General features: G+C 45.5%; 1 protein-coding gene across 1 annotated transcript in view; it reads right to left on the bottom strand.

Moving 5' to 3' along the window:
* The window catches only part of PTPN14 (protein tyrosine phosphatase non-receptor type 14), a 121,213-nt gene that overhangs the window by 54,926 nt on the left and 43,292 nt on the right, over nucleotides 1-22,995 (bottom strand). The window contains exons 3-4 of the mRNA XM_004387521.2: nucleotides 6,502-6,599; nucleotides 3,250-3,317 (exon numbers count right to left, since the gene is read on the bottom strand). Of these exons, the coding sequence (XP_004387578.1) occupies nucleotides 3,250-3,317; nucleotides 6,502-6,599 (166 nt within the window). The remainder of the gene's footprint in view (nucleotides 1-3,249; nucleotides 3,318-6,501; nucleotides 6,600-22,995) is intronic.

Below are 22,995 nucleotides of genomic sequence, written 5' to 3'. Positions count from 1 at the left end.
CACGCTCTGGAGTTCAGATGCAGTCTCTCCTTTAAGCCTCACAATAACTTCACAGAACAGGGCTTGTTATCCTCATTTTTAGAGGAGAAAACCGAGGCTTAGAAAAATGAAATAACTTGCCAGAGTCGTTTAGCCGATAACGGCACAGCTAGGGTGTGGGCACAGAACTGTTTGACTCCCGTGCTCAGAACCTCTCCGCCATGGTGCATCCAGAATACAACAGGGTGCGAGGGCCGGGAGGGGGAAGCAGATGGCTGACGGCAAAGCCTAGGAATATTCACACCTCAGATACACACGGACAATGATCAGCTTCTGCCACGCCGTCGTGAAGATCAGCACCACCTAACAGGGCTTTCTGCAGTGAGGGCAATGTCCCATATCGGAGCTGTCCAATACGGTGGCCATTAGTCACCTCTGGCTACTGAGCACTTACAATGTAGCTACTGCAACAGGAACTGAATTTTCAATTTTTTTTTTAAATTTTAATTAATTTAAATTTGAACACAAATAGTCACGTGTAGCTACTGCCTACCATACCAGAGGATAGTTTTAATCCAAGAACAACAATGTCAGTATTTGTCTGTCTGTAGGGAGTTTTGTGAGGCTGTGCTGTTAAGTGTCTGCTCTGCTTAGAGCCCAGCGGGAATAGTCACATTCTGAGAGAAGTATGAGGCACAGAATTACTACTTCATAGCATTTTAACTTGTCAAAGCGGCTTTCCATCCATGAACTCATAAATATCATGCTGGTAATCACCTTTGGGAATCCCTGGATGGAACAAACAGCTAAAGTGCTAGGCTGCTAACTGAAAGGTTGGAGGTTCAAGCCGATCAAGAGGTGACTCGAAAGAAAAGCCTGGTAATCTTCTTCCACAAAACCAGCCACAGGAAACCCTAAAGAGTGCCGTTCTCCTCAGACACACGTGGGGTTGCCATGAATCGGAATCAACTTGATGGCAACTGCATTGTTTTTTTTAATCACCTTTAAAAATTTTGCCTATAACCTATGTGATAAAGAGCCTGAATGAGACAAAGGTAAAAAAAAACATATACTGAAAAATTATCAGTCCAATTCATTGTATTCCATTTGACAAAAAATACATTCCCTAAACTTCTAAGGTACAAGCTCTACTTCCCTTACACCAAGCACATGTAAAACATCCCGGATTCTGAAGTGAGCTTCTAAGATGCTAGAGACGTTGATTCAAGCACAAAACCCTGAGTCCCACGAAGGCCTTTTCTGCTAAGTGACGCGATAATCTCTGAATGAAGGCTGATTACACAGGGAGAATTAATAAGGCATAGAAACAATGAAGGCACAACAGATAATACCGCTGTTATCTTGGTGGAAGAGTAAGGACAGAGTTACCCGTGAAAAGTCAGAGACTTTGCGGTACTTTCTTAACCTGTTAGAATAAAGTAAGCTTTGGACCCATTTAAATTCACTTCAGGCACTGATATAGATAGCAACTCCAGCCTTACTTTTAAGTGTCTCAAAACTTAAAACCTTCGTCAACAGACACTCTACCTTCTCCCAGGTGCCACAGCCAATCCGATGCCAAGTTCTCCCCACTTCTAAAGTATTTCTTGCTTTGTTCTGTTGTCTTCTCTTCACTGCTAACACCCGAATTATACCTCTTGTCCAGACCACTACAGCTGATTCCCAACTGACCTCCCCCTACAAACAGTCTCATTGCTCTAATCCAGTGGTATTCAAAGTGTGGGGTCTGTAACCCCCTAGAAGGAACCCATGCTTCCCAACTCCCTGGATGTTTTCCGTCTCATCTGCCTCGAGGCCCCCCTAACACCCTTGAGCTATAGTCAACCTGTCCAGCCAACTCTCCCAAACACCCATGCCACCTTGCCTCTCCTCCTTTTCCTTGGCCCCTACCATCTCTGCCTGTTAAAACCCCACCCATCCTTCAAAATGGAGCTCATGCACCATGAGTCTTTAAGCCTTCCCTACGCTCCCAAGTACCTGTGACTCTCCCCACGTAAAATCCTGACTGTTCTTCATGACACCTGGCCTTGCATTCTGATGCTGACATTTTCTTACTTACCCGGCCACGCTGCAGTCTCTCGGAGAGCAAGTACCATTTCTTATATAACCTCACCCCTCCTCGCCCCCCACCCCCTGACCCTGGGAGCACCCAGATCAGTGCTCTGTGCAAAACAGAAGATCAAAAAAAAGGGTGAACGATCATGATTTCCAGACGCAGAGCCAGGATGCTGGACTGGTTCTCATTCTTCCCTCATGTCATTTTTCACGTGCCCAGTGGTAAAGATGGAGTCCCTGGTGGTACAAACAGTTAAGTACTGGACTACTAACTGGAAGGTTGGTGGTTTGAACCCACCCAGAGGCACTTTGGGAGACAGGCCTGGCGATCCGCCTCTGAAAGGTCACCGCCTTAAACACCCTATGGAGCAGTTCTACTCTGCACACATGGGGTCGCCATGAGTCACAATCAACTCTCTGGCAACTAACAACAATAAAGACAAGAACCTTTTCATTGAAACACCTCTCATTTCCCTGAAGCTACCCACAAAACAAAAACCACCGACCAGTCAACCCAACAAACATTCTTGTGGGGTAACAACCTAGTCTCATCCTTGGTTTAACCCAGGAATGGATACTTACTTCACTGATTCAGTCAACAAACTTTCATGAGCACACACTATGTGCCAGACAACAGTGGACTAGACAGACGTGGTCCCTGCTCAAGGACCGCAGAGCTGACGCTCTAGCCGACCATTGGATAAACATCAAGGATGGACAACTGCAGGCACACAGAACCCTGAAGCACACACACTACAGGCGCCCGGCAGATGGTGGTCGGGGTGCACCAGGCTGATGGTCCAGGAGAAGGAAAGTCCCTGAGAAGGTGATGTCTGAACGGAGACCTGAATGACAGGAGGAGCGGGTCCTGTGAAGACGGGGGGCAGGGCACTGCAGGCTGAGAAAGCCCAGGATGAAGGCCTGGGTGGGGACAAGCTCGGGGGTCAGGAAGGATGACAGCCAGGATGCGGGAGGGCGGTGAGCAGGGGAAGGGAGAGCAGCGAGTACCCTGAGGCCAAAGGAGGTGCCTTCACTGTCTCCATATTTTATAAAACGTGTCCCTAGTTTATTAAAGCACGGACTTGCCTGCACAGGGGATTTGTGTTTGTAAAATCCTCTGAGATTTTTCAAAGGAAAGAATTAAAAGTTCAAAGAAGGCACAAAATTAATTAAGAAAAAGGAAATTACACTTACCATAGGAAATAACACATATTCTCTGAGGAAATCTTGAGAATCAAACTGATTATAATCTCCAAAATCAGCTGAGAACAAAAACAAAGAGAGAGAGAGAAAGGGGTATTTATTACGTGAAACTGAAGACGGAATAAAATAGGGTAAACTTATCACCGCATTTACTCTTCCCACTGAATCCTACTTCTGTGTTATTATTTAGTAAAAACAGCGCAAAGACATGTTTGGTACAGTTACCACTTAGCGGCTATAAACATCAGCACGTGGGCATTCTGGGAAGAATGGGGAAATCTGAAAGCAATTCCTAAAGGTTACTTTAAATTTTTTAATGAACCTGTATTCATCTGTTTGTTAAATATGCGTTTATTCATATCTTAAGAACATCTGCTGGGAGACTTTTTAACTCCAGGTTAATCTGGAGAACCGAAGAGCAAAACCCACCTGCATCTCTTCACATATCTGCGGCTGGAAATTCCCACTGCAAATCACCCTTGGCGAGCAACTTTGCACGCCTTTACGCGTCCTAAACAGCTTCACGTTATAAGATGCCAAAAATGCTATTCTGTCCTGTTTTTATCTCACAATGGTATGTTTGCACATGTGCAAAATGAATGCAGCAAGCCTATGTCATAAAAACAAAAATGTCTTGCTTGTGATTCCACTCGCTCTCACAGAAATCAAACCAGCATGACATTTTAATTTCACATAAAGGATTTAGCATCAGGTAGAAAACGGATGCAGGTATCTTTAATGTACAACAGATACAGAATGAGGGGAGACACACACAGAGGGAAGACCAATGTAATGACGTTGTTGAAAAGATGAAAATCCACCTAGGAACTCATCAAATAACTATCAATTAGGTGTGGCCTTCGAGAGTCGCAAAGACCACTCACCCTGCCTGTTCTCAGGTTTAATCATGGGTTATCATATTTGATCACAACTAATTTCTCTGTTGATGTGTCTGATTGCCCCATAAGCGTTTTCAGGAGAAAACTATTTTAAAAATATTATAGCTAAAAGAGGTTTTCATCAGACTGAACAGCTGGTTTCAAGGACCCGATGAGAAAGGAATCCAGAGTAAGTTCACCAGTCATTCAGCCTGGAAGCCCTCATCAGGATGTCCCGACACGCAGGATACCTACAACAAGCCCAGTGGTTGAGTCGTGAGAGGAAAAACAGAGAGTAAATGAAGTGAATGGAAAAGAACGTGTTTTAAAGGGAGACAGAGCCGATTTGAAGAGGAAGGATATGCTGGATCGTCCCTCACTTCTTTCTGTTATGGGTATCTTCTCCGTTATTTCAACGTAGCCATTGTTGATTTCTCTATTAAAACTGGCCTTGATTTCTTCCCCTTGTCAGCTGTGATATGACGTATTTGGCCTATCTTCATCCACGGGAGCTAACTGTACAGGAATCGTATGTCCAACAGAAGTCACCAAGCAGCCAATATCCCGGAATGCCAGAGAACAAGGGAAGGCTGCCTTTCCAGATGCTCAGAACTGGAAAGATTCGATTTCAGTTCAAAGTGGAGTTCACAGCTTCTAAAACAACATCCATCCAGCGAGAACTCGGCCGCTGAAGGCCCGCACTTGCGCAGCAGCTGTTTTTAAGGAAAATAGTGACTGAAAAGGAAACACGTCTCTTTTTAAAAACCGTATTACTGTCTTCGTATTTTCAATATGACTAAAGGTGATTAAGCCACCACTCAATAAGGAGTAAGGTATAATCTACAGTTGATCCTCGTTATTCACAAATTCCATGTTTATGAATTGCCGACTTGCCAAAATTTATCTGTAACCTGAAAATCAATACTCGCAGCACTTCTGTGGATGCTCGTGGATGTGTACAGAGCAGTCAAAAGTCGGAGTCACTTGACATGCTTGTTCCCAGCTGAGGTGGAACAAGGTGACTGGTGATGCTCAGCCTTCTTTTTTCAGCTCTATACTGGTAACAAGTGTCCTTCTCATGGTCCATTTTATTTAGTGTCATGTTTCCGCATTTTTGTGCCTCCCCTCCCTGCTTTTTTGGGGATTACAGTGCTGGAGTGCCGTCTAGCGTCCCTAAGCAGAGAAGGCTGCAACGTGCTGTACAGAGAAAATCCGTGTGCTAGATCAGCTTCCTTCGGGTTTGAGGTACAGTCCCACTGGCTGTACGCTCAACGTTAATGCATCAACAATATACATTAAACAAGGCGTCTTCAAACAGAAACACACATAAAACAAGGTTATGTGCTGATCAGCTGACAAGAATGTTGTGACCTAACCCTGTTCTTCCCTTATGAACAACAGCTCAGTATTTGCTAATCCAACGTTCGTGTGACTGTATACGTGAACAGTGAACATAACTGTGTCGTGAATAATGGGAGTCAACTGTATACACAAAAAATACCCACTCATAACAATTTAGAGAAAATAATGGATAGCTGTCTGAAAACTCTAAACAGGACAGAAAACAAACGTACCCTAATATACACTTGTTATTACACATTACAACTGTGCAGTTTTAATTTCTCCCTTTAACTGCGTTAGAATGAAGTATAGGATGGTGTTTAAAGCCATCTCCCTTGAAACTGTTTTGACAGTAATACAGTTACAGCATCAAGCCACAGAAGATGAGCACATTGTGCAGGAGAGTAAGTCTGAGAAAATGTTCCATAAGCCCTGAAATGCAGCTTTAATTACAGGCAGGTTAAAAGCTGCTATTTCTTCAAATAGGACTGAAATTACACAAGTATAAGCAGTTTTCAAGCAGCTTTGAGAAATCCACTGTCCTGCCACCCAAAATCAACCTTCACATTTCTAACGTAAGCTATTTTGAAATGAAAAGGGCCACTGTGAGAAATGAAATCCTGATGTGTGCTAGAACACGGGTGAACCTTGAAAACGTTACGCTCTGTGAAGTCAGTCGGCTGCAAAAGGGCAAATACTGTATGATCCCATTTAACATGAATACCAGAATAGGTAAATCTATAGACACCAAAGTTTACCAGTGGTTACCAGGGGCAGGTGGGAGGGGGAAAGAGGGACTCACTGCTTAGGCGACACTGAGCTTCTGCTAACGGTGATGGAAAAAACAGTCACTGAACAGCGGTGGTGGCTGAAGGCGATGAATGGAATTAGTATCACTGAACTGTATATGTAAAAATGTTGAAACGGCAAACGTTTTGTTACATATGTATTTGCCACAATAAAAAGGGTCGCTCTAATCAAATAGATAATGGAATTGCACACGCTGGTCATAACCGTATCTTACCTTGCACAGCTAAGCCGGCTAGCCGAATCACCTGTTCCAACGTACACCGCAGTCGCCCTTCAAGCACGTCTTTTTTGACTTGCAGGTAATACTGGTATCTGTTCATGGGCACAGAGGAACAAACAACCTTAAAAACACATCCTTGGATAGATTCCCACACCACAGATGCCTCCAGATGTAGAACCTAGTGCACGCAGCAGGACAGACGGGTGAGGCGGATAAACATGATCACTACGAAGACAAAAAGTGGCCGCTGCCTGTGTTGATCTTTCGTTGATGCGCCAGGTGCCACGTCCCGTTCATTCTCAGTTTGAGTGCATGCTCATCTCATTACTGTTTGTGGGACATCAGGCTGAACCACCGATAAGGACCAGTTCTTCACAAAAGACATCAAGAATGAAAACGCCATTCCACACCTGGACGCCCACAACAACATGGCCACCAAGGCCACATCAGACAGTGCGTGTTCCTGGATAAATTCTAGAAGCACAGCGTCTTTCAAACTCAAAAACTTGGTAGGGTAGATCACAAACAGGCCAAATAACTTGGAATCCTGCTAAAGGACGGGATAAAGCTTCTCAGGCTTCACCCCACATGTCTGTGACTCATAAAATCTCATCTAATACAATAGTGAACCTTCCAACCCCAAGTACATTCTCAAACCAGTAAAGTCCAGACAGACAGAATGTGCCCATACACATCAAGACTCAGACGAGACCACTGTTCTCAGAAGCTAATACAGTATATTGTTTCCTTGCCAATAAAATCGTGCTTTTAGAATTACCTAAACATTTAGAAATCTCCTCACTCAGACTTTTACTTCCCAAGACGCTACTTCCTTTGACCATACCCTTAAAACACAACCACCTCTTCCAACAGTCATGCTTCTCTAGCATTAATTCCTGACAAATGCCAAACAATTCTTTTGCTACTGGTAACCATGACTCTTGATTTTTCCTTAACTTTGACATCTCAATCAAGGGGACTCTGGGGTGACCCAAAGTCCAACTTTCCTCGAGGAAGACAATCATCCCTGAGGGCTAATTATGGTGGTTCTACCTTGATATCATGCTATCATTACACGTGAACCTATTCAATGAGGGATGGAATCAGGTTCTCAGCACCTCTAATAGAGTCCTGATTTTTCTCTCCTCTGAGGTCTACTGGATAGAGTTAAGACAACCAGGCCTGTCTCTAGTGGAAAAAACTAATAACCAAATCAGAAGGGCAAACACTGGAAGTCATTTAAAAATTCTTAGTAGTCAAACTTAATATGTAATGGTTAAAAAAAAAAAAAAAGCCGTTTTTTAATTCCCATTGTATCTTTCACTTTAAGATACTAATAATCATTTTACAATTTCCACTATTTCGGTCACTGATCTTATTTCCTGCCCACATCGTTCTACTAACTTCACTGATGCATGTAACAAGTATCTTCACTGGTTTTGAGACCAGTCCCCTGCCATGTGCCCACTTGCCACTCGGACCTCAGTGGACACTACCTTTACCAGATCACTACATTCTTAGCTGGTTGGAGGCATCACGGATCCCAAGTCTCAACCATGTAAGAACGTGTGGTTAAAAGTCTTCTGACAGTCTACAACACACATGAACCTTGAAAACATTCTGTCGAGGGAAATAAGTCAGTCACAAAAGTACAAATATAGTATGATCCCACTTAAATGAAATACCTCAAATAGGCAACTGCATAGAGACCGAAGTTTATTAGGTTACCAGGGGCAGGATGGAGGAGGAGAGGGGGAGTCATTGCTTAAAGGGCACTGAGTTTGTTGACGGCGATGAAAAACCTTGGTAGTGAACAGCGGTGATAACTGCACCACACGATCCATGTAATTAACGTTTGAATTGTAGATGTAAAATTGTTGAAATGGCAAACGTTTTCATATATATTTTTACCACAATTAAAGTATTTTGACGGTAATAAAGTAGCAGCTCACCTGTGTCTGAATGTGCACAAATTAATAAGGAGGAAACACTAGGGAGGATCAGGAAAAAATCCTATGAAGTTGAAGGCTCTCCACCCACCCACCCACCTACCCACCCATCCACCCACCCATCCACCCACGCATCCATCCATCCATCCACCCACCCACCCATCCACTCATCCATCCACCCACCCATCCACTCATCCATCCACCCACCCATCCACTCATCCATCCACCCACCCACCCACTCATCCATCCACCCACTCACCCACTCATCCATCCATTCATTATTGAAGGAGTTTTTGGCAATAATACATGGTGGAAGGAAAAGGCGAAATCATGACCTGTCTTTTAATTTTTAAGAGAAAATCAAGAGTAAATGAAAACATTTGGAAGCAATGATTGTACATGATTTGAAAGAAACATCACAAGTAAATCAAAATATTCAAGGCTAAATAATTCTGGGCTGCTACGGTAAAACATACTGCATCAAAATCTTTTAGCCTTCGTTCTCGTCCCCCTGTTCATGAGATTCAAGTACTTGAGCTCAGGCTTATTTTCCAGTGTTTCAACCAAGGTAAGTTAACATTAAAGAAAGGTCCTCAGGCATCACTAGGGTCCAAGTGCCTGCTGTGTCTCCAGTCCAAGGCGAAAAACAGCCAAGCAAGTCTGTACACGGCTCGTGTCAGGATCCCAAGCTCCATGGCTCCACTCAGCAGCCCAGAAAAACTGCTGCTGTCAAGTCGATTCTGATTCATAGCGACCCTACAGGACAGAGTAGAACTACCCCATAGGGTTTCCAAGGAGCAGCTGGTGGATTTGAACTGCCGACCTTTTGGTTAGCAGTCGAGCGCTCTTAACCACTGCGCCACCAGGGCTCCCCACTGCACCACAGCAGCCCAGAAGTGTCAACAAAAATGCTTTACGTTAGTACCTTCGTAGATGAACGGTTTCTTTTGTAAGGATCAGCATAAAGCTGGTTCCTATGAATCGAAGGTTAAAGGTGTCCCAAATGTCTGACTCTTCCAAGCTGCTGTCCCACTCCATCATCTCTAACATCAGCTACTCCCTCTCCCCTCAGCATCTTCCTTCTGTCTTTGGGTTCCCTCATTCACTGCAACATCTCACAGAACTCACGGACCATATAAAGTAAATGGCTCACGCGGCTGTGGAGGCTGTCAAGTCCCAAATTCGTGGGTCAGGCATAGACTTCTCCCTGGCCCTCAGTCTCTGCCCGCAGGCACTCAGCTTTCTTGCTCTGTGGGCCGAGAAGCCCACTGCACCGTCCCCTGCTGGTCTCTCCTTCCTTGGTGGTGGTGGGCTCCTCCTGTCTGCTCTGGAATTGGCTCTCTTTTAAGGCAAAATCGACCAATCCTCTCTGTGTGCCACAATTACCTTATTTGCATAGCCCCACCCAATCACCTGGGTGGGGGTCACAGACCATGGCTAGAAAGACCACACACAAAAGTAATTAATCGCACCACACGCGCTTTTCTTGCTTCCAGAAGTGTGCGCCTTGTCAATTAGAAAGCACAAGGCTTTACAGCCTTATTTAAACTGCATAACCGATTCTGCTTTAACAGTATGATCTAATGGTGCACAGTAGTAGTTCATCTGGAGAAAACTCAGTAAAATCTGAACTAAGGGGGAAAAATGGGCTTGGGAAGGTTTCTTCTCACACCACTTATCACAACTGTTTCTTGTTTGCGTTTATTTTCCTTTCAAGGGTTTCCCCAGCACCTTCGGTCATGCTTTTTCAACGCTCCCCCTGGTTGGTTCCACTTTTCTTCTGGCAAGCCTCTTGTCCCTGTGGGCCAGTTCTCCAGGAAATAGTAAAGAATCTACTCATTCAGGTGAAGTAAACTTCCCTTCAGTTCCCTTCAGGAACTGCTCTGTGTGGCCAGCGAGGCTTTTAGGAAAGATCTTTTACGCTATAACCTGGTCAGTTCTCAGATAGGAGGGCATGCCCTTGTGGAAACCAATGTAAGTAAGGGGGTCCTGAATTATCAAAAATTCTTTTCAGCACAAGACTTGACTGAGAAGTCAGACACGTCAGTGAGGAGGAGTCCCTGAGAATCTGAAGACCCCACTTTCAAAGCTGGGGTGGGGGTAAGAAGAAAAATGTGATCAAGAAAAGTATTAACCTCATCCTATGGCCAGAGGTTCCCATTGTACCTTTCTTCAGTGAAGTGAAAGGATCTCAAAACCTGCAACCACCCTAAAAACAGAATCTCAAGATAGGAAGGAATCTGCAGGTTTAGAGAAGAAAGGTGCAATGGGATTCTCCAAAAGAAAACACAATCTGGGAAGAAGGAATGGTAAAATCGTACGACGGCTGAATCTCTTCTACGTGCTACTCGTTCCTTTCCATCTGAGTGGTTTCTACTTATTTTCTACTCTGCAAGCCTGGGAGGCAGACGGATAATAACGAGTACTTTAATTAAGCACCTCCTGTGTACACAAGGCAGCTGGATGCTGAGGGGAACCTGGAGAGGTCTAAGGCACAGTCTCTCCTTGCAGAGATGGCCATCATCTGTTTGATCCCTACTGTAATCATACTATTCTCGCTACTGCCCTATATCCAGTGCAGGGTTCAATGTTTAAGAACCAAGGAGTAAACTATTTTAAAAGTTCTTACCCTGGCATTATCTGCCACAGGCAGAGCCTTTTTACATGTCACCTTGGAGGTGACAATGATCACTTAAGATTATTTTTCAAATGATACCTTTGGGAATAGACCACCACCTAATTAACCCACCAGATCCAGCAAAACAAGAACTCTGTATTTCCTACCCTGCCAATCCCAACTTTCATCTGCAGCTGTGGTTTCCATCATGAAGGCCAAGTTCTAGTGCAGAAGCACTCTATCCCGGAAACAGTGAATCAGAATCCACAAGCTAGAATATCAAGGATTGTTCCTGGGCATTGAGGCTAGACTGTAGGCTTCTGCTGGAGTGCACAATCCAGGAGCTGAAGAATGCAGGGTTCCCTCCTGGAAGCCATCCAGGCTACAAGGGGATCTCACCAGCACTGGTGATATGGTGTTGGTACCACAGGAGACTGTGGACAGTAACATGTGAGACTTAGGAAAGGGGAACTAAGTTTGTACCACTGTGCAGATTGTCCGGCACACTTTTACTCAAAAGGCACTTTCATATAATACAACTCTATCCTATATGAATACTAAATGAGAGAATATCAGCTGAAATTGTATGTCTAGAGTGTATTTGTATTTTGCTTATTTTTGATTCCAAAACAAAACCCACTGCTGTCGAGTCGAATTCCGACTCACAGCAACCCTGTAGGACAGGGTAGAACTGCCTCTTAAGTTTTCCAAGGCTGTAAATCTTTACAGAAGCAGACTGCCACATCTTTCACCCGCTGAGCGGCTGGTGGGTTCAAACTGTCCTCCTTTTGGTCAGCAGCTGAGCATTTAACTGCTGTGTCACCAGGGCCCTTTATTTTTGATTAGAGATTCAATTATAAGAGCAGTAAAATATAGCAGTGAACCTATTTTGGAATCTTGCAATTTCATGGAAGTATACTCTACCCTTTCATGGCTTTGGGTGGAGGGGAAAAAACCAATCATTGTGCCAGGAAAGTAACTATTTGCCAACTTTCCAGAGAGATCTTCTTTGAAAACCCAAGCTCACAAGGAAAATACTATTTTTCATATTTGAAGACCTCGGAATAGTCCCTCTGACTGCTGAGATCCAAGGAATGGTTTTAGGTCAGGATTCAGTCTTCCACTAAGAACTGGTGGCCATAATGATGCTTGCCAAGTAAATGTACAATCTCTATTTTCAAAGATTGTTCTGTTTCTAATCCATAGGGAAGATCTGTTTGTTGATGAAATGCAGGTTTCTCTGGATGAAACAGAAAAAGCTTCCTGACGATGTCATTAAACTACTGAGACCTGATAGACGCTCGGAGCCAGTCTTTGGAGGGCTCCTCTATCTGGATTGTTCCTATCCGGTGGGAGGAAAATAAGTGACTTTTCCAACTTCCTTCCTCCCCTAAGACTCTGACAGAAAGTTTAAAAAAATGCCATACTGGGTCACATCAATAGAGCATTCAGAACTGCATCCTGCTCCTGACAGTGGTATCAAAGAACTCTCTGAAAAGGACAGCCCACAGCATTATCCTCAACTCTTACCCTCTCTCTTTAATTCGCATTACTGGGTTATGGACTTACACAAGGAATTATCTAAGGCCTTATACAACTGTGTTTTACTTACAGGCCTATTGATACTTCTCAGATTGAGAAATTCCATGTGGTGTTCTGAAAAACACCGACTGTCCTACCCTAGAACCACAAGGGAGGCTAGAGGAACTCAGAGGCCAAGCTCATGTTGCTTTTAAAAATATTTACTCCACCTCTCCCACAAGCGAAATATTCATTCCAAGTCCAGTTCAAGGGAGGTGCCTCAAGCAGGGAACGGCCAGGTAAAACAGGAAAGCCGTAAGGTCTGATCTGGGTCATCCCCAACATCCTCAGCATAAACCACAGGGCAGTGGAGACGGGCGGCACGGTGGACCATGTTGTTGCTGCTGTCAGGTGTCGTCGAGTGGTTCCGACCCATAGTGACCCTGTGTACAACAGAATGACACACTGCCCGGTCCTGCGCCGTCCTCACAATCATTGCTACGTTTGAGCCCATTGTTGCAGCCACCGTGTCAATCCATCTTGTTGAGGGTCTTCCTCTTTTTTGCTGACCCTCTACTTTACCAAGCATGCTGTCCTTCTCCAGAGACTGTTCCCTCCTGATAACATGTCCACAGTATGTGGGACGTAATCTTGCCATCCTCGGTTCTAAGGAGCATATTATTGTTCTAAATGTTTGCTTCCGCTTTCAGTCGGGGCTCTCTCTGTGGTAAGCCACACAACCGACCTTATTAACCCTGAGACTGGCTTTGGGGGAGTGTAAGCGGCACGTGTCCCTCCCGGAAGAAGCCTTCAGGCTGGTGCCCGGCTCTCCACCTCTGTCTCTCTCTGCCTGAGACCTGCAGTGTGCAGGCGCTCTGAGCTGCCAGGCAGGGAGCAGGGCCCTGCCGACCCACAGCAGACATGTAAAGTGGGCAAGAAACACATCTTTGTTTTTGAAGGCCACTGGGACTGGGGTTGGGGTGGGGAATGGAGAGCCCTGGCTGCGCAGTGGTTTAAGCGCTTCGCTGCCAGCCGATAAGTCAGCAGTTTGAACTCACCAGCCGCTTCACGGGAGAAAGATGCGTCAGTCTGCTTTCGTAAAGATTTTACAGTCTTGGAAACCCTATGGGCAGTTCTACTCTGTCCACAGGGTCACTATGAGTCGGAATCTACTCAACAGCATTGGGTTTAGGGTTTTTTTGGCGTTTTTTTGGCAGGGAGTATATTACCAGCATGATTTGGACTAAGCTATTTAATATGAGAACAATTTTTTAAAATCCAAGCCCAATCCTTTCATTTTTAGAGAAGAAAACTGTGTGGAGGAAGGAGAAGGACTTACCCAAGGTAACACTGCCCCGAGGTGGGGCCAGAACCAGACCAGGGCCTGGAGCCTTTGTCTGCAGGGCGACCCCACAGGCAATTGGGGGGGGCGACCTCAAAGGTGGGGGGGGCGACCCCACAGGCGATGGAGGGGGCGACCCCACAGGCGATGGGGGTGGGGGGGCGACGTCACAGGTGAGGGGGGTGGGTAACCCCACAGGCGATGGAGGGGACGACCCCACAGGCGATGGGGGGGCGACCCCACAGGCGATAGAGGGGGCGACCCCACAGGCGATGGGGGGGGCGACCCCACAGGCGATGGGGGGGCGACCCCACAGGCGATTGGGGGGGGCGACCTCACAGGCGATGGGGGGGGCGACCCCACAGACGGTGGGGGGAGCGACCTCACAGTTGATGTGGGGACAGGGGGAGGGAGGGCAACCTCATAGGTGATGGGGGGCTAACTCTAAGCCATTCCAGACAAATCCACTTAAGTCAAAAAATAAAAATGAAAACAGAAACACCACTACATGGTGATTCTCTTGCCCCAGGCTTAGAAGGATGTGTTCCGATAACCGTCACCTCCCACCCGTTTCCCGAGTAGACTGCGCATCTCAGCATTAGAGACGAGAGGTGAACTGAGAAGCTCTTCTGTGAAGTCAGATTACAGCACACGTTTCACACTCTGCTTCACGGCTTATTCAGGTCTGTGTTTTCTCCCGGCAACAGCCTCTGGGCACTGCAGTTTCCTCCCCCCGCGTCAGAAGGAAGGGGAAGAAAACAGTGCAAGGCTATGCATTCTGACTACTTGTTAACAACTGTGTCAAAAGCATAGAGGGATAGAAGTCAGATCTCCCCCGTTTCTAAATGCAGATTTTAAACCAATAAATTCATCATCAGTGTCACAGGTGGTCTTTACTGCCCTCGCACTGAGAAACTTCTATAATATAAAACTAAACTCTTGCCCGTGAGTTGATTCTGACTCATGGTGATCCTCCAGGACAGACTAGAACTGCCCCACAGGGTTTCCAAGCAGCAGCTGGTGGATTCGAACTGCTGACCTTATGGTTAGCAGCCGAGCTCTTAACCACGTAAAAATGTATCTGGACTGAACCCTGTTGCTATCCCAGTACTCCTATCACCCAGGCATTAGCCTTCCTACCCCAGCTGCCCGTGAAGATCTGGGACAGAAGAAACTGCCTTTTCACAGTTAAAACCAGGTTGGTGAAAGCCCTCAGAGCTGTACGTCCGTTCGTCACACGGCGCCTGCCTGCCCCTCCCTCCTCTGCAGCACCTTCAGTTAAACCACTTATCCGTCCCCGTCTACATGGCCCTTAGGATGTGACAATTTAGGGAGAGAGGAGGACACATCATATCCACCCCGAAAGTCCTAAGTCATGAAGCCCGGGATGAGAGAGAGAGAGAGAAGGGCAGATCGTTTTGCCACCGTTATTATTAAGAACAGGGTACGACTTAAAAACACCCTGGCCTAGGAAAATTCCTTTACAATTGGCAACCTCAGAGGAATCTTGCTGTGATGTGCTGAAACCCAGGTCTCACAGGACAGTGCAGTCTGTCCCCAAAGTACCATTGCTTTCCAGCTGCCATGAGACAGGCCAAATGAGAAACAAGTTTAAACGTTTCTCTACTATAAAAGCTAAAAAAAGAAGCGACTGAGGACAAGGTGTCCTAGCGATCTGGGGTACGGTCCAGCAAAGCAGAGTAATTTTAAATCTTGGATTGACAAAGATATCGGAAGGGGAGAAAGGGTGCATTCCAGCCATTCCAAAGGTGTTTCCCAGCTGTAAATCCAGATACTGGGCAGGGTGGCTCCTGCTGATCCAGTCTGCAAGGACCAGATAAACAGTGTGTGCACAGGCATGCAACCAGATAAACCTGAATCCCTGCCTCCCTCAGCCCCTCCATCCTCAAACCCTCGGGAAGAACTTCAGTTTATGATTAAGTATAAAAATTTGTTGGGCACCTGACCCCTGCCCTCTCGAATAGCTTTTATGTTTGCTGAGTGCTGCAGCTGACAGTCGGCTAAGACTGCATCGTCTGAGACGCAAAGCCAACACAGCTGCAACATGCAAAACAGAAATAATTCAAAGGGGGAAAAAAACAGACTAAAACCATAACTAACAAAAGTAACCTTAAAAGGGAATGGTTTTTCTTCCAGCCTTTTCTACATCACAAGCTGTTACATGTGCTCGCATAAAAACACAAACACACAGAGATATTCAAACACACACAGACGAGATTTTCTTGGCAAAAGTTCAATTCCCCAAGTGTTCAACATCCATGGATCACGACTCGATTTTGCCCGGGACATCTCACTTCTAATTGAAACTCCCGAAGTTCCAGTGAGTCAAAGGATTGTGATTCTTTCCTAAAACGGATAATGTTTGTTTAAATGCACACAAACACACACAGGCCTTAACTGTAGTGAAAAAGGCTGCTGATAGCAAGGTGTTCCGACAGAGAAAGGCATGCCACAACCTGAGTCTTGCCTTCTGCTCCTGAACTCTTGCGTTCGTTACAACAAATTACAGAGAATCCAAGCACAGTTTACAGGTACAATAAATTCCCTAGGAAGAGCCTATTATTTAATCAGGGTTTTTCTTTAAACAAGCAAAGCTCATTCTTCATGACATATCACAGAGGGAGAGCAAACACCCTGACGCCACTTCTTTCTTTCTTTCTGTCCGAATAATTGTGTTATGGGGGCAGATTCCTTTCCAGCAATCACATCCATAGGGCTGAAGAGAGCGAGACAGGTTTTGCTGTTCTGGGCTGTGATGTCCTGAACTAGGGAAGCTTGGTAACACAGAGAAACCTATAGCCTCCAAAGAAAACACTGCCCTGTGTGTCTGATGTAAAATAAACTTGAATCTGTTTTTCTCTCTCTTAAAAACCTCTAATGCTGCTTACGCGAATGTTGAAATGACAAACGTTTTTCTTACATATTTACCACAATTTAAGAACCAAAAAACGAAACTCCAGTGACTTGGAAAACCTTCTAGAGGTTCTTCAAAAGGTTAAACATGTTACCACATGAACCAGCAATTCTACTCCTACGTATGTACCCAAAACAATTGAAAACATATGTTCACACAAAAACATGTACAAAAATGCTCATTCATGGTAGCCAAAAAAGTGGAAACAACCCAAAATGTCCATCAACAGATGAATGGATGAACAAAATATGGTATATCCATACAATGGAATATTATTGAGTCATAGAAAAATAAGTATCGATACATGTTCCAACATGGATGAACCTTGAAAACACTAAGCTCAGTGAAAGAAGCCAGTCACAAAAGGCCACATACTGTATGAGTCCATTTGTGTGAAATGCCCAGAAGAGGCAAATCTGCAGATTAGCATTCCATGGTGGTTTAGGGAGGCAGGTACAGAGACTGACTGCTAACAGTTACAACGTTTCTTTCTGAGGTGATGAAAATGTTCCAGAATTAAACAGTGGTGACAGTTGTACAACTCTGTGAATAAACTAAAAAGCCACTGAATCATACACTTTAAAATTATTAAAATGGTTAGTTTTACGTTATGTGAATTTTATCTCAAAAAAAATCCTCTAAACACCCGATACAGCACGCCAGGTCCTCCCCATCTTTCTGACTTCATGCCCCATCACACGCCCTGTACTTGAGCTGTAATAAATTTACACCGTTGCCAGTCCTGCCCAGCTTCTTTTCCTCCCCCTTGCTGTTTCGTCTGCTGGGACGTCCCTGCCCAAACTCCTCCATGTGGACAACCACCCACTCATCCTTCAAGGCTCCGCTGAAATTCAGCTCCTCTCTTAAAGCATCCCAAACTCTCCCAGCCCCCGCGGTCAGTCTCTCCTGCAAGCCTGGGTGCCCACCCGTTCACCAGCACCTCCCCATCCCACAGAGACCTGCCCCTGAGATAGCGAACGGGGTGTGACTGAACTTCCAACCTCAGCACCTGGCACCAAGCAGACACTCCACTCATGTTTCTGAGTGATGAAAGGCCCACAGGGACAGGGAGACAAACAAGGACAGTCAAGACAGACAGACAGAAGAGAGGGAGGGAGGAAGGAAGAAGGAAGGAGGGAAGGCAGGCAGGCTACCCACCTCACAGTAAGGCTATTAGATGTTATTTCTGTGGTAAGGAAAAGGCACCTGAAAGTTTCAGAAATGGGACCCACCACACATCAAGCAAGGTTTTAAGAAACTTTTGCTTTTATGCAAAGGGTAAAAAAAAAAAAACAACCTCTCAGTATGGGCTGTTTGTCTACTTGCAAATGACTTAAGCTACTTTCTGGGCTACCAAGAAGGAAAGGAGGAACTCAGGGGCCAACAGCATGAAATAAACCCTGGAGGTGGGCAAAGGGAGCACAAAGGAGGGAACAGCAAGGCTCCAGGTGACCAGCTGGCCACAACCACGCCTGTCAGCTGCAGCTGTAAGGCATGGAGCTGTATCCCTGTCACACGACTAATAAATACGTCTTCTGGACTGGTGAGCTCAACAGACACACCTGCCGGCCCAGAACACCACGCGTTCATACCCCTACCTACAGCTCCACTCTGGGAGAATGGGCTTCAGTTCACCTGGAAGCCCAATGATCTGTCCCCAGGGTACACAGCCAGCTTCGTGGCCAAGCAGTCTGCACAGTCACTAAACACTCTGTGAGCTAGCACACGGAAGAGCAGTGCAGCTGCTAGCAATGCGCCTGGTCTACAGGAGAAAAATACGTCAAAATCAGTGACTATGAGACAAGCAATCATCTCTGTGAGTGGGCATGACCTCCTCCTTATAATCCCTACATTTTTATGAACAGGCAACTGCCACAAGAAATCAATTCTTCCGTCAATGAAGCAACGTCCCAGAAATGAGAAGGAGATACCGACTCCTTAATAAACGTTAATAAATGTTCGACGAATGATGGAAGGAATGTAATTAATTACATGTCCCTAGAGACTATGACATAAATAGAAGCTCCCAGCCTATATGAAGTCATGTGTATATATATATATATACACACAAACACACACACACACATATATATATATGGCTAGACACAGGGTACGTGATCATTACTGGTGACCACAAAACTCAGGACGGATGGAGGCAAATGGAGAACACACTGACTTTCCATCTTCTTCAACCCAGTTTCTCACCGTCACAGCTCAGAAAGCATTATACCGGTTTACGACTCAGAGAAACACAGTGGGTATAAAGAACGCTTTTTTGGAAGTTAGCCACCCAAACAGTTGTGCCATCAAACAATACTGAACTCAGCAGCAAAACAAAAAGCCAAAATTATCTGAACTCCAGGTACCGCATAATATAAAGCCATCCTAGTGACTTAGTTGGAACAATTCACTCCACCTTCGTGTTCCTGCTGCGTTTTGTAACTCTAACACGGTATTGCTCGGACAGCTTATTCACATGCCCATTTTTGCCTCCTGGCTGTGTTATAAGCCTGCTTTGTCCATTTTTGCATTTCCCTCCAATACCCGCCACACCGCAGGTCTTCACTGCACACTGATATCAGAGCAGGACACCAGGACAGCCACGTAGGGTGTGGCCTTACTTAAAAGCCAGGCAAGTATAGACTGGCATGAAGAAACTTTACATTGCTTTTAGGGTATGTTGAAAGAAATAATAAAAACACACCAAATGTCTATCAAACGCTTCCAAAGACCTAAATTCTCCGTAATAGAAATTTCAATCCATTTCTCTAAATGTTAAGAAATCAGAGGATTAACACAATCATGAACAGTGACAGTGATTTACACTGTGGAGCTGCTGTCCTCGGGTTTTCGAGCGTAGTATTTATATCATTTATATCTCACAGCAAGCCTTTAAGATGGGCACTGTGATTCTCATTTCAACCAGTTGCCAACCAGTAGATTCTGACTCATGGGGACCCCATGTGTGTCAGAGGAGAAGCGTGCTCCATAGGGTTTTCAAGGACTAGCTTTTCAGAAGTAGACTGCCAGGACTTTCTTCTGAGGCACCTCTGGGTGGATGTGAATTTCCAACCTTTCAGTTAGCAGCCGAGGTCGTTAACTAGTTACAGGACCCAAGGAATCCCGTGAGGAAACAGAGGTGCAGAATGGAGCTGTGACTGACTTGCCAGGTCTTCTGATTTTAAAGTCAAGGGCTCTTTCTATTCTAACACTTGGCCTGTGTAGCACACTTGGAGGGTCTGTACGTCTAGAGCATAAATCCCAAAGGAAAAACTGGAAAGACGACGAGCTGAAACTACAGAAGGTTTGCAAACACAGCACAACAAGAATCCACCGGCCGTGTACTGACTTTCTACCGCTGCAGATGAAGACTCTGTTTTGTAGAATCCTCAAAGGCAGCTGAGGCTATCGAGTGTGGTAACAACTGCCGAAGATAAAATACCAAACGAGCAAACAGCTCACTGCCCAGGAATCTAGCATCTTCCTATGTTGTAATCTCTGCCAAAATTCTGCTCGATGTTTTCAAGTATGGAAACATCCTCTCTACGATTTTTCCTTTCAAACCCCTTCTGAGGCCCAACGCCTAAAGAAGCACATACTCCATTTGCAGAATGCAATTTTAAAATAATCTTCGACGTCATTTCTTCTCTTAGAGTTTTACTTCTTTAGCTGCCTCAATCTCTACAAGACAATCTTTTACAACCTTCAACACACAGTAAGCATTAAGGCAGGAACCATGATTTCCTACAAAAAAAATCCACCACCTGTGAGTCCATTTGTCTTACTGCGGTGGCTTGCATGTTGCTGTGATCCTAGAAGCTATGCCACTGGTATTTCAAATACCAGCAGGGTCACCCAGGGTGGACAGGTTTCAGCGGAGCATCCAGACTAACACAGACTAGCAAAAAGGTCTGGTGAGCCAATTAAAATCCTACAGACCACAACAGAAAACTGTCTGATACAGTGCTGGCAGATGAGTCCCCTAGGTTAGAAGGCACTCAACACACAGTGGCGGCAGCAATGGACTTGCGCACACCAACCGCGTGGGGCGGGACTGGGCAACGTCAATCTGTTGTACATGGTAACCAAGACTGACAAGAAAACTGGGGACCTAAAGTGACAAGGAATACAAACAGAGGTGGAAGAGCCCTTTGTTTAGGACACGGGGACGGGGAAGAGGACTGTCACACAGAGAACTGTAAGTCCCACATCAGAGAAAACTCCTAATTTCTCCTGTTCCATGGAGGAGGCTATTACACACACCTTCCCCCTTTTCATCCTGCGTTTTAAGCACTTGAAACTATCTCATTAGAAACCAGAACAGGAACACATGAAATGTCTTCTTAGGAACCAAGACCTCAGGGCCAGGAAACCCAGAGAAGGGGCCAGTTAGGGACAGTCGCGGGCTGCAAGGGGCGTGCACCACGGCATGAGGCCATGTTCAAAGGAGGGGCTTCTACAGAAAAGATGTCCTAGGTAGACATCGAAATTCCCACTTAAATAAAAAGCTCAGCAGGCTTCCCCTAAAAATGTATTACTGTAAAAAATGTATGACCTCATATTGTATTAATATGGTCATGAAAACAACATGAAATCATTAGAAAAGGGTCACATTCTATTAGTATAATAATTCATCATCTTAAAGCCCTTTTATTTAAAAATTAAACCAACCTGGATCCAGTTTACTAGTAAAATATGAGGAACGTACAAATAAACATTCAGTCATTTGTCCATCCGGTCACCAAAATCTTAACGAGCATCCACTGTATGTCAGTTTGTTGTACCGTGGTGATGTGTGTGTTGGTAAGATACTGGAAGCTGTACCTCTGGTATTTCAAATACCAGCAAGGTCACTCATGGTAGACAGGATTCAGCGGAGCTTCTAGACCAAGACAGATGAGAAAGAAAGGCTTGGAAAGCTACTTCTAAAAATCAGCCAATGAAAACCTTATGGATCACAACAGAACACTATCCTACTTGCTCGCTTTGGACACGTCATCAGGAGGGATCAATTGCTTGAGGAGGACATCATGTTTGATGACGCAGAGGGCCAGCACAGGCGTGGGAGACCCTCGGTGGGGGAGACTGGCACAGCAGCCACAATAACGAACTGGAATAGACTGGTGACTGTGTCAGGATGCAGGACGGGGCATTGTTCTACTCTGTTGTACACAGGTCTCCGTGAGTGGGAGTCGACTTGACGGTGGCTAACAGGACCACTACAGGCCAGGGGCTGCTCCAGGCACTACGCAAATAACGGTGAGCTAAACAAACCCAGTCTCTGCTCTCTTCACGAAGCTTACAGGCTAGACGGTAAGAAAAGCAACAATTAAGTGAATCTACTCTCGGATAAGGTGAACTTTGACAGAAGATCTGAAAGAAATGAGGAGCTCGTGCAGAAGGGTGTCCCAGTTCTGTCCAAGCTAATTAAAATATCTGTTCCGTAAAAAAGTGTAGTTACACTAGTTAGTCCAGGCTACTTCCAAGCAGGGGGAACAGTAAGTGCAGACTTGCAGGAGGGAGCGTGTGTTAAAAAATGGCAAGGAGACCAAGGCAGCAACAGTGGAGTGAGCAGTGAGCTGAGGAGACAAGGCCAAGATGGCCGGGGGGGGGGGGGGGCAAAGGGAGGGGTACAGACCCTCTAAGGCCTGGTACCCAAAGAAACCAAAAACCAAACCCGTTGCCGTCAAGCCAATTCCAACTCATAGCAACCCTATAGGGTGGAGTAGAACTGCCCCATAGGGTTTCCAAGAAGTGACTGGTGGATTCGAACTGCTGACCTTTTGGTTAGCGGCCAAGCTCTTAACCACTGCACCCCAAGCGCTCCAAAAGGCCTTGTAGGGCACTGTGAAGATTTTCACCTTATTCAGAGTAAGCTGGGAAACCACGAGAAAGTGCTGAATGCAGGAACACATAAACTGACATACCAGTGGAGAGGATGTCACTGAAGGCACAAGCAGGGACACCATTCAGAAGCAAGGGCAGTGGGCTGGGCCAGAGTGGTAGCAGGGGATGTGGCAGGAAGCAGTCGGGTCTGGATATATTTTAAAGGTTGGGTTGGGGCGTAAGAGAAAGAGAGAATTCAAGGATGACTGTACGATTTTTGGCCTGAGCAACTAAAATG

Source organism: Trichechus manatus, unplaced genomic scaffold (assembly GCF_000243295.1).
Source record: "Trichechus manatus latirostris isolate Lorelei unplaced genomic scaffold, TriManLat1.0 scaffold00187, whole genome shotgun sequence".
Taxonomy (NCBI): domain Eukaryota; kingdom Metazoa; phylum Chordata; class Mammalia; order Sirenia; family Trichechidae; genus Trichechus; species Trichechus manatus.
The sequence above is the reverse complement of the archived record's forward strand: the minus strand, read 5'-3'. Positions and strand labels throughout refer to the sequence as shown.